Raw genomic sequence first — 16070 nt, 5'->3', positions numbered from 1 at the left:
AGAATTAAATGATAATATAAAATGACCATCAAAAGGTCTATCACAAGGTATAAGGTCAATGCAAAGTATCTATCACATGACTAAACTCTAGAGCAGGGAGGAAGCAGAAAAGTGTAGTAAAAAGAGCTCTAAACTATGAAATAAAAGATGTGGACTTGATTTGAAAAGTCAAGTACTGACTCCTCAACAACTCCTTTTCTCTCTCTGATCCTCACTTTCTGTATCAGTATAATGATGATGAGTCAGTGTTTCTCAAACTTTAATGTACATATGAATCACTGAGGATCTTATTAAAAATGGAGATTCTGATTCAGTCAGTCTGTGTTGGGACCTGAGATTCTGCACTTCTAATATGCTCTGAAGTGTGCTGAAGCTGCTGGTCCAGGAGCCTACTTTGAGTTACAAGATACAAGATGCTCTCTAAAATTTCTTTTCACCCTAAGAGTTAGATTGGTAGGGCTGTGCCTTTATAAGCAGAAGAGATCAGCTTCACAAAGAAGTAGGAACTGAGCTTGAGCTGGACAAAGGAGAAACTAACTTGAGAGAAAGCATTTCAGGCAAAGGAAACAGCCCGTCTGAATAGAGGCAAAAATGTGCAATAATTACTCAACAAAGGCAATGATCAGGCTCAAACAAAAGATTCCTGTATGAGTGAAATGCGAGGCCCTGAAGGAATGGGCACCCCATCATATCTGACCCTCCATTTTGCAGTACCAAGATCATGTTCATGGCAAAGAAGGTGGAATCTGTGGCACCACCTAGAATAAAATTTATGTTTCTCTGCCTCCCTGTAGCCACGTGACTGAGCTCTTCCCAAAGCATATAATCAAAAGACGCTTATGCAATTTCTGAGGAATGTCCTTAAAAGGGAGTGGTGTGTCTTTCTCCTCACTTTTCTCCTTCCTGATGTTATTGATAGAATACAGATGTAACAATTGGTTCCAGCAACCACCTTGGAGTATACAGGATAAGAACTAAATCTACCAATGGCAGAGTGGAACAAAAGAAGCCTCAGTCCCTGATGAATTGTGAAACTGTCTCACTAGCCATGACCTTCTAGCCTGGAGACTTTTTGTTTGTGTTTTAGCCATCATTAATTTCAAGTTTGTCTCATGAAGTGAAATTTAATTTTTAATAGCCTTTACTTTTTAGATCAGTTTTTGGTTCACAGCAAAATTGAGCAGAAGGTTTAGAGATTTCCCACATCAAAATTTAATTTTAAATTCGGGAGCTTTGTTACCTAATGGAAATTAAGAATAAACATTCTGATCATTTAGCACTACGTAGATTTCCTAAACCTTGCTTTTCCTCTCTTTCTCACCTCTGTTTCTTCTTCCTGTTTTGTTACTTAGTATTGATTCTAAGACCTCAGTTTTTTTACTTTTATTAATTTGCTGGTATACTGTTTTAACATATATAGGCATTTTCTGCCACGTGTCCTGAAAAACCTTATGTTCTTCAAAACTGCACACTAAAAATAACAGGGCATACAGGAAAATTAGCTTCTGTAGTCACAGCTATGCAACTTGCAATAGAGCACTAATAAAAATAATAACTATTCTAATTTGTTTTTAAAAAAGACCACCAGCATACTTGAAAAGACATGCTAAATTCCTAACAAATAAATACATATTAGGGTAAATATAGAAATTTGAAAAAAATGAAGATATCTTAATGGACAGGCTAAAGGAGGAGTTGAGGCTACTGAATTATGGAGACAAGGGCAAAATGCAAAAAGATCATGGAGAACCATGCAGTAAGCTTCCTAGCTTCCAGGACAGAGCTCATGGCCAACTAGAGCAGGAGGAAGAACATATAACAACATTCTCTATTCCTCTGTGGCTTGCTGCATTCAGATGAATGCAGTTGAATACAGGACATTGCACATATATTTAGTTCATGTACACCTCATAATAACTATGTGAGATGGGTATTACAATCCCAACATTACATGTAAGAAACTAAGACTCAGATTAAGTCAATTGCCCACAGACATGTAGCTAGTCAATAGTTGGAGTGAGGATTCAAACCCTCAAACCCTAGTCTGTATGACTTCACACCCTATACTCTGGTTTGGTTTATATAACATCTTTATTGAGATAATTCATATCCATATAACTCCCATTTAAAATGTCCAACTCTGGGACTTCCCTAGTGGTCCAGTGGTTAAGACTTTGCCCTCCAATGCAGGGGGTGCAGGTTCGATCCCTGGTTGGGCAGCTAAGATCCCACATGCCTTGCAGCCAAAAAAACAAAACATAAAAGAGAAGCAATATTGTAACAAATTCAATAAAGACTTAAAAAATGGTCCACATCAAAAAATCTTTAAAAATTTTTTTTTAATTTAAAAAATAAAGTGTCCAGCTCAACAGTTTTTATTATATTCACAGGGTTGTACAACCATCACTACAATCAATTTTAGAGCATTTTCATCAACACAAAAGAAATTCTGTACCTATTAGCAATCACTCCCTATTCTTTCCCCCTTACCCTGGACGGACAACCACTAGTCTTCTTTCTGCCTCTCCAGATTTGCCTATTCTGTACATTTCTTTTAAATGGAATCTAACTAAAATCATATACCAATCCCAGCAGGGTGGGTGGTGGTGGTGATTTCCCCACACCATGAAGCAATGCTCTAACACCAGCTGGGTGTCTTACAATTCAACTCAATTCTGACACTATCAACCTGGAGATAGCATCAGATCCCACAGGTTAAGGGTTTAGTTCTATAAGACTGCCCTCGCACCGCACACTTTAGATGCCGTTTGCAAGGTTATCACCTGTGCTTCTGACTGACCATCTATAGATTGGAGGTTCCAACAACCCCCTCTTTGGGTTCAATCAACTTGCTAGATAGACTCATAGAATTACAGAAACATTTTACTTACTGGATTACCAGTTTACTACAAAAGGGAACAGTCAGATAGAAGAGATACATAGGGCAAGGCATGGGGAAAGGGCATGGAGCTTCCATACTCTCTCCCATCACCCCACTTTCCCAGCACCTCCATGTGTTCACCAACCTGGAAACTCTCTTAACCCTGTCCTTTTGGGTCTTTAGGAAGGCTTCATTACATAGGCATGATTGATTACATCACTGGTCATTGGCAGTTGATTCAACCTCCAGCCTCTCCCCTCCCTGGAGGTCAGAGGGGTGGAACTGAAAGTTCCAGTCTTCTAGTCACATGATTATTTCTTGTGGCAACCAGTCCCCATCCTTAGGTGCTTTCCAAAAGTCACCTTATTCACATAACCAAAGATAACTTTATCGCTCTCATCACTTAGGAAATTCCAATGGCTTTAGGAGATCTGTGCCAGAAACGGATATGAAGACCAAATATATATCTCATGTTATAAATCACAGTATCACACATACAATATGTGATCTTTTGTGACTGGCTTCTTTCACTTAGCATAATGTTTTTAAGTTTCATCTATTTGGTAGTATGTATCAACCCTTTTTTTTTTGGCCACATGGCATGAGGGATCTTAGTTCCCTGACCAGGGATCAAACCCTTGCCCCCTGCAGTGGAAGCATGGAGTCCTAACTACTGGACTGCCAGGGAATTCCCAGCACTTCATTTTTTATGACCAAATAATATTCCATTTTATGGATATACCACATTTTATTTATCCATTCATCAGTTGATGAATATTTTTCCCCCCTTCTGGCTATTATGAGTAATGATGCTATAAACATTTGTGGACAAGTTTTTGTGCAGACATATGATTTTATTTCTCTAATGGTGGAATTGCTGGATCATATGGTAACTTTGTGTTTAACTGTTTGAGGAATTGCCAGACTGTTTTCCAAGCAGCTGTATCATTTTACATTCCCACCAGCAGTATATGAAGTTACAATTTATTTATATCTTGTCAATACTTGTTATCATCTGTCTTTTTGATTATAGACATCCTGGTGGGTGGCTCATTGCATGTCATTGTAGTTTTGATTTGCATTTCCCTGATGGCTAATGATGTTGAGCATCTTTTCATGTAATTATTGGCTTTTAGTATATCTTCCTTGCAGAAATGTCTATTCAAGTCCTTTGCCATTTTTAAATTGTGTTATGTGCCTTTTTATTATTGAGTTTTAAGAGTTCTTTATGTATTCTAGATACAAGTCCCTTATTAGATATGTGATTTGAAAATATTTTCTCCTGTGGATTGTCTTTTCACTTCCTTGGTGGTATCCTTTGAAGCACAAAATTTTTAGATTTTGATGCAGTTCGATTTATCTACTTTTTCTTTTGTTATTTGTGCTTTTGGTGTCATATCTAAGAAGCCTTTACCTAAACCAAAATCACAAGGATTTACTCCTATATTTTCTTCTAAGAGTTTGCCTGTGATTTTTTTTTAAGACATAAATCAGATCATGAAATGTCTCAGTTATTGGTGGTTTATCCATTTCATCAGTGGTACTCAATTCCAGTCACCCTGACCTTTCTGCTTTTCTTAGAGACTATGCCAACCTTGCTCCCCTATTTTAAGCCTCTGTATGGCTTACTCCCTACCATTATTCAGGTAGCTGTAGCTCCTCAGAAGGCCATTTACTAACTACACTCTCTAAAATATACCTTTTGTCAACCCTCTGGCTGTTAATTGATGTTCTAATATCTCTTTTTATTTCACTCATAACAGTTTTTCACCACCTGACATTATGTTATTTACTTATTTATATGTTTGTCTATTGTCCCATTAGCAGGTAAACTTCATGAGGGTAAGAACTTTGTTTTGTTCACCATTCCACTCCCAGTGCCTAAAGAGGTGTTAGCACATTGTAGACACTCAATAAATATTTCATTTAAGTTAAGGAATTAGTGAACTGCAGTGGATGAATTTACTCAAAAAGAATGATATGGAAAGAAAGCAAAGACAATGTAGACTGGAAGCCTGGGAAACATCAGCACTACAAGTTAGGCAGAGGGAGTGGCACCAATGAACAAAGAACAGATAATATTGGACAAGGAGGAGATCCAGGAAATACTGCTCTTTACAGTTCACTTATATCTAGGGAAAGAGAATTGATGGGGTTTTCTCAAAACTATAGTACCAAGGATTTTTATAAAGTACTGACTCTGTCAGTAATATTTATTTTTTTAAAAAGCAGTTATATAGGGCTTCCCTGGTGGCGCAGTGGTTGGGAGTCCGCCTGCCGATGCAGGGGACACGGGTTCGTGCCCTGGTCCGGGAAGATCCCACATGCCGCGGAGCGGCTGGGCCTGTGAGCCATGGCCGCTGAGCCTGCGCGTCCGGAGCCTGTGCTCCGCAACGGGAGAGGCCACAACAGTGAGAGGCCTGTGTACCGGAAAAAAAAAAAAAAAAAAAAAACAGTTATCTAAGCACTAAATTTAGAAGTCTATAAAGATCCACATAGGAATCACTGTTCTTTTGAGTAATATGGACCTGGGTGAGTTGAAATATTTTTTCTTGTACCTTGTATTTTCTTAAAGAGTAAAGCAGAAACTTTAGAGATTTTTCTATATATGATTTGGGTATGACATGTTCATTATTTTTCTCTAATTACATTGGGGAATTATATTGATTTTGGTTCTTTCAGTCTGTACAGAGAATTATTAAGGCTAACATATTTTAGGATATCATAAAAAATGTATATCAGAATGTGTAGCTAAATTGCCAATAATATATTTATCTGTTGCAAAAATCCATGGAAAGATCTCTTGTAAGTCCAAATACCCCAATGATTAGACAATGGCAGATATACCTGGATCAATCAGGAAACAGGCAAGGTACAGTCAGGGTCAAGGGAGTAAAAAAAAAAGTTCCCAGGACTAACAACTGCTGGAAATTGTTACCACCCTAAGCTTGAAGGAGCAGTAACCAAAACAGTAAGAACTGCAACTATGGGAGAGAGGCTGTCTGATAAAAGATGTAACTGTTGGTAGAAGAATGCAGCCACTTCTCCAAACTGTGGCCCAGGAGGGAAAGATTTGGAAAGAATAATATTTCAACCTGTTTGTTTTCCCACCTTTGATCTCCTGCCAATGCTTCCACTGGTTGAGCGCAACCAGAAGACAGAGCAAGGGAGCCTAGCTGGTTCACAGAGATCAGTCTCCAAGGTTGTAGAACAGAATGTAAAATGTTGGATAATGACATGGAAAAGCAGACATTCAATATCCAGCACAAGGGCATTTTGGCAATACATGGCAAAGTCTAAAAATCTATGTATCTTTAACCTCATCATTTCCATTTTTAGGAACTGCATTTTGAGAAAACGATTAGACAGGTGCACAAAGATATTCCTTGCATTGTTGCTCATAATAGCAAACAATTACAAGTTTAAATTTCCAAAACTAGGGAACTGGTTGAATAAATTATTATTTACCAATACAATGGGTTCTTGTTCATCCACTCAAAAATGAAGTCAATGTACATTGATTGACATATAAATGTGCTCATGCTTCATTGTTTAGCAGAAGAAGAACAGGTTACAGAATACTATGTACTTGAATCCACTTTTATTTTAAAATATTCCAAAATAATTGAGAAAATACAAAATTTTAAAATTCATCTCTTGAGTGGTGGAGCTATGGGTAATTTTTCTCTGGATCTGTTGGAATTTGATAATTTTCTACAGTGAACATATACTACTTGTTAATAAAGATGTTTTAAAATAGGACATACACAAAATCAGTAATTTTCTAATGTCACAGGAAAACAGTTACAGGAATGGTGACCGAGCTTAGCTGTGAATCTGAGGAAATTGTTCCAAGTTCAAACCCAGACTCCCAAACTGAAGTAGAAGAAGCCAGCTTATATACCCATAAGGACTACAATGAAGTCTTTACACTTGTCAACTGCTTAGAAAAATATCCATTACGTCAAGAACAGAAGCAAGGTAAAACATTTGTTATTCCCATTGTTATAAAACATTTCTTACTAATATACAAATTTTCATTTCGGTGATTTTTTTTCTTTTATTGGATTTAAAAATTTTTTATTTTGCTAAGGGTATTCACTCACAAAATTGTAATTCTAAGTTTCACATTAGTGAAATATTTTCTTTCATATTAATCCCCTTTTTGTAAATGTAGTTGTTTTTGGAGTTTAAGTGTGCTGAGCTTCAGAATAGCCTCAGAGGTTTGATCATATGTTGCTCACAACATATTGCTATGATATTAGCATCTGTGTACAGATCTGATGACACAGCAGTCTGGTGTAACATTAAATTAGCAGATTATTAAGTGATAGTTATATTTTATTTTCCCAAATATGCTAAAGATTTTCAATCTTATCTAATTTATATGAAACCATAATTCAAAGTGGAGATAGAAGAGTTGCAGTATTAGGTCAAGAAGTTCACTCTGTTTTTACAAATTTACAGTAAGTAATGATTAAAGATACATTTTATCCAAACTATATTCCAAATCTCTCATCTTACTAGAGGGTGATAAATTTTTCCAACTGTGTAAAAACTTGCTGAGAACTACCTTTCTTGTATGTATAACAACCTATTCCCTTTTTATATTGAAAAACTTATGTCTCCATTATATAATTGCTACTATCATTTAAGATATGCTTTAGCTTGAACATGAAAAATAATTTGGTTTTTTTAGTGCTGTTTTTATGTAGATACATAAATGGTGTATAAAATTTTTAGTGTTGGTAGATATGTGTGTGATATAGAGAGAGTTAAATCCCTCTTATAGTTTGAGAAGATAGAGATTGCATTAAAGACTAAACTTGAGAGTATGCTATAATAGGAAGAGCCTGAATTTGGAGTCAGAAGATTTGATCATAGTCTAAATCTACTCTTAAAAAGTGGTACAATTTTGACAGTTATTAAAAAGTTTGTGGTTTTCAGTTTTCTTCTATAATTTCTTTCTTTTAATTCATTCTTTTAACTTCTTATAAACAATTTTGTAGGGATCAAATTATATATACGTACATGTAAAGATATGATTTGTAAAAAATAACAGGCTACCCAACCACAGCTGTTATTATATTAATGTGGCAAGCTAGAAGCATCTATTGGCAAATTTCGTAGTATCTGTCATCAGCTAGAACCAGAAGCTTCTTTAACTATTATACACCGAATGAAAATATGCTTGAGTTTCCCAAATACATATGAATTGTCCATATCCTATATCTCCTTAAGGGTCCTGTGTCATTTGACATCACTTTATAAATTTAAATTTGCAATTCCATTTATTTTCCTTGCAGTTATATTGATTGCTACCAGATTTATAGATACTTTGGTCTCACTGTCTAAATTGAAAGGAATGTATTATACTTTGAGGTTCAATTGATACTGTAAATTTGCTCTGTCTTATAAGAAATATAGTTATTACTAAATTATAAGTTAATTCCAAACATATTTCTTTAAGACATAAAAACAGTGGGTATTTTTTAATTGTTTGTTGGTTTGTTGATATGTACTAATTTTTCTATAATATTCACATATTATTTGTCAATAAATGTAACCATTTTTATGAATATCCTTTTAGACATCCCAGGAATATATAAACAAATACAAATTTTTAATTTTTTAAAATTGTACATGTACATAGTTTAGAGAGTCAAATAGTTATTCAATGTTTATAATAAAAAGCAGCAGCCCCCTATCTTCATCAAGCACCCACATGTATTTTAGCTTTACAGAGGTATAACTGACAAATAAAATTGTAATGTATTTAAAGTGTACAATGTAATGATTTGATATGCGTATACATTATGAGAGGATTCCCACCATCAAGTTAATTAACACATCCATCACCTCACATATTTACCTTATTTTTTCTTCTTTTTTTTTTTTGGTGGGAACACTTAAGTTCTACTCTCTTAGCAAATTTAAACACTACAGTATTATCACCTATAATCACCATGTTATATATTAGATTCTCAGACCTTATTTACTTATAACTGCAAGTTTGTACCCTTTACCAACCTCTCTCTATTTCCCCCACACCCCAGTTCCAGCCCCTGGCAACCACCATTCTACTCTCTGTTTCCATGAGTTTGGCTTTTTATTTTTTAATTAAAAAATTTTTTTAGATTCTGTATATAAGTGATACCATGTGGTAGTTTTGGTTGTTCTCTAACTTATTTCACTTAGCATAATGCCCTCCAGTTTCATTCATGTTGCAAATGGAAGGATTTCCTTTTTCAAGGCTGAACAATATTCCCTGTGTGTGTGTGTGTGTGTGTGTGTGTGTGTGTGTGTGTGTCACATTTTCTTTACCCATTCATCTCTCAACAGACACTTAGGTTGTTGGCTATTGTGAATAATGCTGCAGTGGACGTGGGAAGACTGTCTTCGAGATAATGATTTCATTAGACATCTGTTTCTCCCTTTACAACATTTATATCTTTTTTGGTACTACTGTGGTGGCTAGGATCTCCAGTACATTGTTCAACAGAAGCAGTAATAGTTGCCATCCTTGTCTTGTTTTGATAGTAAAGGAAATACTTTGTTTCACCATTAAAAATGATGTAAATATTATTTCAATATTTACATCACTTTCAACGGCGAAACATTAGAAAAACTTACATACTTTATTGGGTTGAGGAAGCTTCTTCTATTCTGAGTTTGCTAAGAGCTTTTGATCATGAATGAGGACTGAATTTTATCAGTCCTCATTCATTTAAAATTTTATTAATGAATTTTATGTTTTCCTACATCTTATGTACATAGAATGTCCCTTTACTAAAAACTTATAATCCTATAATCTAAACAAAATTGTTTTACTATTGTGATCTTATTGTCTTATAGTATTTTTAAATGTTAACAGTATTTTGGGAACATTTCACCATATATTTAAGTTTTCTTCCAAATCATGGCTTTTAATGACTGCAGCTTTTAATCTTATTCGTGTATTATAGATTTCCCAATTAATGTTGTTTTTAATTTAAAGTACGTTCCTAAATGTATTGTTGACCTGAAATAAATAGATTGCCAGATATTTCTCCTGCAAAGATGGGTTTATTTGGGATCAGCAGAGAATTGCAATTCCAGGTCTGCAACCATGGTGAGCCACATGTAAGTCCTTGCCCAGCAACGGGGGAACTCTTTTATAGAGGGGAAAAGGAAGTTGGGAGGGCTATAGTAAACAAAGAGTCTATGGCTTTTCATTGGCTGAGTCCTTGCCAGGAAAGAAGAGGCGTCTTCCTTCTGTTGGGCTCTGCTATCATAGCAGAGCATGAGAGCTTCCCCTGATCATCTCCCAACTCTATTTAATGAGGTTTCTGTTTCTTAATTTTTTGCATTATGTTTCCACTTCCAATTATTTCCTTAGAGTGAATTTCTGGAAATGAAATTATTGATGTAAGCATTTTTTGGCTATATGTCCACTAGCATGGTATGAGAATACCCTATTCATGCCAGCCTTATCATCATTACTATTGATGTTGTAATACATTTATCTAATGTGATGGGCAAAAAATTATATTTTTACTTGCATTTTTTAAATTACTGGTGTTTAGTGTTCATTTGCATATTTTTATGTTGTGAGATGGTTCTCTTCTTTGTCTCTTTTTCTATTCTTATATTTTATCTTTATGTATCAAAGATATCAATAACCCCAAATATATTTAATTTGAACCTAACCAGTCCTGTCAATGTTTCCTTTATGATTTCTTTCATTGTTTTTAATACTGAGAAAATTCTTCCTTGGATTAAATAAATATTTATTCATATTTTGTTTGAGGTTTTCTTCAAGATTTTAGCATATGTTTAAAAGTAAAAATAAAAAATTTTTTTCCTAAATGTTTTGGCAGTTGTCCCAATATTTTTATGAAATACTCTTTCCTTTCCCCACTGATTAGAAATGCCACTTACATCATATGCCAAATCCTCATCCACATTACTGTTTGTTTCTGGATTTTCTATTATGCTCTATTGATTTACCTATTATTGTGTCAGTATCATACAGTTTTAACTACTTAATACACTAGTGTAACATGTATTAATAGTCTCCTCATTTTTTTCCTACTCTCACGTCTATATTCTTCCAGACTTACTTTGTAATCAGTTTTCCAAGTTCCAAGATAGACCACTTGAGATATCGAAATGTTATTGGTACCTTTTAGAATTTTTACCAGAGATAGTCTTTTTAGCCAGGAAAACGGTTTATCTTGCCTTGTCTTCAAGTTTATTGATTGATTGATTGATTGATAATGCTCCTCAGTAACATTTTATGGTTTCCTCCATATACTTTCTGCACATTTTTGTTATGTTTATTCCTCAATATTTGCATATTTGTGGCCATGATGAATGAGTTTTTTCATTAATTTTTTACTAGGTTTATATACATATATTTGATAACCATTGATTTTATAATTTTTATCAGACACTTTAGTGAACTCAGTTGTTTTCATTTCGTTATCTTGGGTTTTCTAAGTAGACAAAAGTATCTTCTGCAAAGAACAACCCTATCTTCTTTCCTGTCAGTAGACCTCTTTCCTTCTGCTTTTTTTCATAGTTAACTAGCCAAAATTTTGTTTCCTCGTGACAATTTAACACTCCTCTACAATAGAGGAAAACAGTCTCCTCATATCTGTGTTGGTACATATAATAGTGGTAATAAGGTAAGAAATCCAGGGTATGATGGATTTCTTAGAATATAAGGAAATAACACCCCTGGTAAAACCTTTGATAGTTATAAAGAACATTAGTTGTGGTGTGATGCTGCCCTCAAGTGGCTCCAACAGAAAAAGGTGGTTACAGTGTTCATTGCAGCACTATTTACAATAGCCAGGACATGGAAGCAACCTAAGTGTCCACCGACAGATGAATGGATAAAGATGTGGCGTATATATACAGTAGAATATTGCTCAGCCATAAAGAGAAATCGAGTTATTTGTAGTGAGGTGGATGGACCTAGAGTCTGTCATACAGAGTGAAGTAAGTCAGAAAGAGAAAAACAAATACTGTATGCTAACACATATGTATGGAATCTAAAAAGAAAAAAAATGGTTCTGAAGAACCTAGGAGCTGGACAGGAATAAAGATGCAGACGTAGAGAATGGACTTGAGGACATGGGGAGGGGGAAGGGTAAGCTGGGACGAAGTGAGAGAGTGGCATGGACATATATATACTACCAAATGTAAAATAGATAGCTAGTGGGAAGCAGCCACATAGCACAGGGAGATCAGCTCGGTGCTTTGTGTCTACCTAGAGGGGTGGGAAAGGGAGGGTGGGAGGGAGACACAAGAGGGAGGGGATATGGGGATATATGTATATGTATAGCTGATTCACTTTGTGATACAGCAGAAACTAACACAATTGTAAAGCAATTATACTCCAATAAAGATGTTAAAAAAAAAAAGGTGGTTAGAAAACAAGACCTCATAACTGATATGAGACATCCTCATGGACTCCCAGAAATACCAGGATGAGCCTGTAGGAAGGAAAGACGGCTAGAGGAGCTGTGTTTGAAAGTGGAAGGTGGAGATGGGGATATAAATGAATGCTGTTTGGGTTTTTACTGTTAACATGACTTCATTAGTACTTACAGAATGGATTTACGAACAAACCATCTTTAAATCGTCTCAGCTAAACCCTGCTTAGACATGGAACTGATTCTGGCTAGCTTTCTGCAGTGTGTCATGCATGGGAAGCTCTTGGCCACAGGATTGTCAAGAACTTAACAGGTTCCAATAAACAGATAAATAATCTCTTAGGAGGCTAGTTTACACAATAAGTTCTCTTTTGGTATTTTAAGTTAGCACTAGGCAAAGAGATGGTCCCTGCCTCTCTACTCTACACCACATATTTATTAAGCACATGTATACCAGTGATGTAGCTGGTCATGGGAGACATCACTTCATGCTATCCTCTCATACAATTCTAAAATTACTTAACTGAAAGGCCACTGCCCAAAACAAGAGACCATTGCTTCCCCTTCAAGGTGGCTTTTGCTTTGGGGAGCTTGGTTTTCTGAGTAATTCCTCATCTGAGCTTATATTTTCCTCTTTCTTTTTCCACTCAGAGATTATTGAGGAATGGGAGTAGGTTTTATGTTCCCTCCTGGGCCTAGAAACTGCTAAAGCACTGATAGTGTTAGCTAAGATTCTAAAGTGACCCAAACACGATAGGGTGGGGATAGAGAGGAGAAACCTATTCCAACAATTAACTGTTAGCAGTCATGTTTCCTAATATGTAAGCTGTGTCACACTTCTCTAGTAGATACTTCACTACACAGCTTCCATTGTAATTAATTTTGTAACAAACATGTTTGAACAACCTTAGCGTGCTAGAATCAGAGTTGGTCTCATTTATAGGCTTTTTAGACCATCTCCATTCCCTACATGTCAGTCTCTGGGGATGAATTGGAGACCTTAAGAGATAAAATCTTACAGAGAAGAAAACACTAGGGTCAGCAAAAGTCAAATGCTTTTATTTCTTTACAGTCTTGCTGAGGCTAACCCTGGCTATTTTGAGGCATAAGACCACAAGATATTTTCCTCCATTGATTACATTAATTTTGTTGGAAAAAAATATGAGCCTTTACAACTCTTTCAGGACATTTGGTTACTACTCAGTGTACTAAATAATGTTAAATTTTATTGAGCTTCTGCCTACATACCAGTACTATGCTACATGATTTATTTGCACAGTACAATGAAGAACTAAAGAATTTAAAATGTGTTTGACTATTATGTATAAAATAAGCTATAACAATATATTGTACAACACAGGGAATATAGCCAATACTTTATAATAACTATAAATAGAGGATAACCTTTAAAAATTATGAATCACTATATTGTACACCTGTAACTTATATAATATTGTACATCATCTATACTTTAAATCAATCAATCAATCAATCAATTTTTAAAATGCGTTTGAAAACCCCGACTCTATCAATGGCTGACTACAGTAACTATCTAGATCCTTTTGTATAACTTTTAGATTCTTCTTCTTCTTTTATATTTCTTATTTATTTTCAGATTTGTCTATTGATGATGAAGAAATAATTTTTGTAAATTATTTGATGACCTATAGAAATCAGCTACCAACTTCGCATACTTTGTTGAGTCGGCTAAAACTATTTTTGGTAAAGGATCCCCTGTTAGATTTCAAAGGACAGATCTTCACAGAAGCTGATTTTTTCAGGTACTTAATTGCCCAGTGTTGTGAATATTTTTAGGAGAAGAAAATATTCTTTGTATGCTCACAAGTCTAGATGTTATCAATCATAGTATTTTATCATTGTTTACCTCAACTCTAATTTTAATCACTATGTATTTTGATTAACTTCATTTGGTATGTACCTTGCTTTTAGTAAACACTAATTTAATGTTTTATTTTTTGTTAAGGGAGTGTTCCTCTTTTCAAGGAGATATGAAAGGTTTTGTGGAGGATTTTTACATGGATAAAGAGAACTTTTGTCAGGAGACGCTAGAAGATACAGTAGGTTTAAATGAAGCTGTAATATTTGCTTTCAGTAATTTTTAAATAAAAGTTAGTAAATCACACTTTTACAAGATTTAGTAATATACATTGGCCATCTACTATTGTCAAGTTAAAAAGACTTAATAACGGGTTGAACATGTATCAATTAAGGAGTCAAATTTACTTCAGAGACAGCGGTCTAAACCTTGGCTACACATTGGAAGTACTTGATAAATTTTAATAAAATTCTGAAGCCTGGATCCTACTCAGATATATTCTGATTTAATTGGTCTAGTGTACAGCCCAGGTACAGGGAATTTTTTAATAATTTTCATCAATATACCTGGTATAGGACATTAAGTGGTCATATATATATTGGTCTTAAGGCGTTTAAAGGTTGTTTTTTTTTACTAAAAACTTTAACACACATGGTAATAATATTAATTCACCTATTAGCCCCTTTTCTCCAGTCTCCCTCTTCCTCCCCTGTTAATTCTGAGAGTTATGCACATACAGTCTCACTTGTTGAAGAATCCAGTTCTGTAGGAATGAAAGAGAAATAAATTCTGTGGAATGCAGTAAAGATCCATTCCATTGCATCTGCTCTTTTTACTTCTCCATTCACCAGCTCTCATTTGCTGCAATGATTGTTTCTAATTTAGAATTTTGAAAATTTGTTATTAACATAAAAGAAGATACTTCTGCATCTAGGGATATTGTATGTCACTAATGTAATCAGTGGCCATGAAGGATATTACTCAGAGAGAACATTGCTTGTAGTATAATTTTTTGGCTGCTACACTTACTTTTTTTTTTTTTTTTTTTTTTGCGGTATGCGGGCCTCGCGCTGTTGTGGCCTCTCCCGTTGCGGAGCACAGGCTCTGGACGCGCAGGCTCAACGGCCATGGCTCACGGGCCCAGCCGCTCCGCGGCATGTGGGATCTTCCCGGACCGGGGCACGAACCCGTGTCCCCTGCATCGGCAGGCGGGCTCTCAACCACTGCGCCACCAGGGAAGCCCCTACACTTACTTTTTAAATAAAATGTATACTGAGCATTAAAGTTTTTGAGTGTGGGTTTAGTTTAAAGTTTGGTACACCAATTAAGCAAATGTATCTATTTATGAACTCAGAAATATTTATTTGGAAAACCTCACTAAAAACTAGTTTTACCTATATGTTATTTCAGGCATCAATTTTGCCTGAGTGTGAATTCTTAATATCTACAAGCCTCGAACAAGAAGTTGATATTCCATCACTCTCAGAACTGAAGGAGTCATTAAACTTAATGCCAGAAATAATAAATTATGTAGATGAAAATGAAAAGCTTTTCAAAAGAGGTGAGAGTTAAATTTAAAATCTATTACTTGTTAGAACTACTTAATAATACTTGTTATAAAAATTCTTGTTCATTAAACTTTTTTCTGAACCTTCAGATTTTTAAAGTGTCCTGTAAGTTTACACAACGAAATCTCAAAATTATTATTGATAAGACACTTTTCTCATTGTCTCCTCTTTATACACTTGCAAGCTTAAAATGTCTCTGAAATTAATTTAATCATTTCAAGATAATTATAAAAATAGAGCTAAAACACATATGACTGTATTAATTTTTTTGAGTTATTTTCTTACACATAGTGACAAAGCACTAACAACTTCTATGCTGACTTTAGAAACTCAGAGTAAGGTTATGATTCATGGAATCAGAT

The 16070-nt window shown here is 35.0% G+C and overlaps 1 protein-coding gene across 1 annotated transcript in view; it reads left to right on the top strand.

Moving 5' to 3' along the window:
• Positions 1-16070, top strand: part of SHOC1 (shortage in chiasmata 1) — an 80317-nt gene that overhangs the window by 11405 nt on the left and 52842 nt on the right. The window contains exons 5-8 of the mRNA XM_081236783.1: positions 6678-6862; positions 13919-14084; positions 14288-14381; positions 15551-15701. Coding sequence (XP_081092909.1) covers positions 6678-6862; positions 13919-14084; positions 14288-14381; positions 15551-15701 — 596 coding nt within the window. The remainder of the gene's footprint in view (positions 1-6677; positions 6863-13918; positions 14085-14287; positions 14382-15550; positions 15702-16070) is intronic.

Source organism: Mesoplodon bidens (genome assembly GCF_964165515.1).
Source record: "Mesoplodon bidens genome assembly, chromosome: 6".
Lineage (NCBI taxonomy): Eukaryota > Metazoa > Chordata > Mammalia > Artiodactyla > Ziphiidae > Mesoplodon > Mesoplodon bidens.
This window is presented reverse-complemented; position numbering and strand designations above follow the sequence as displayed.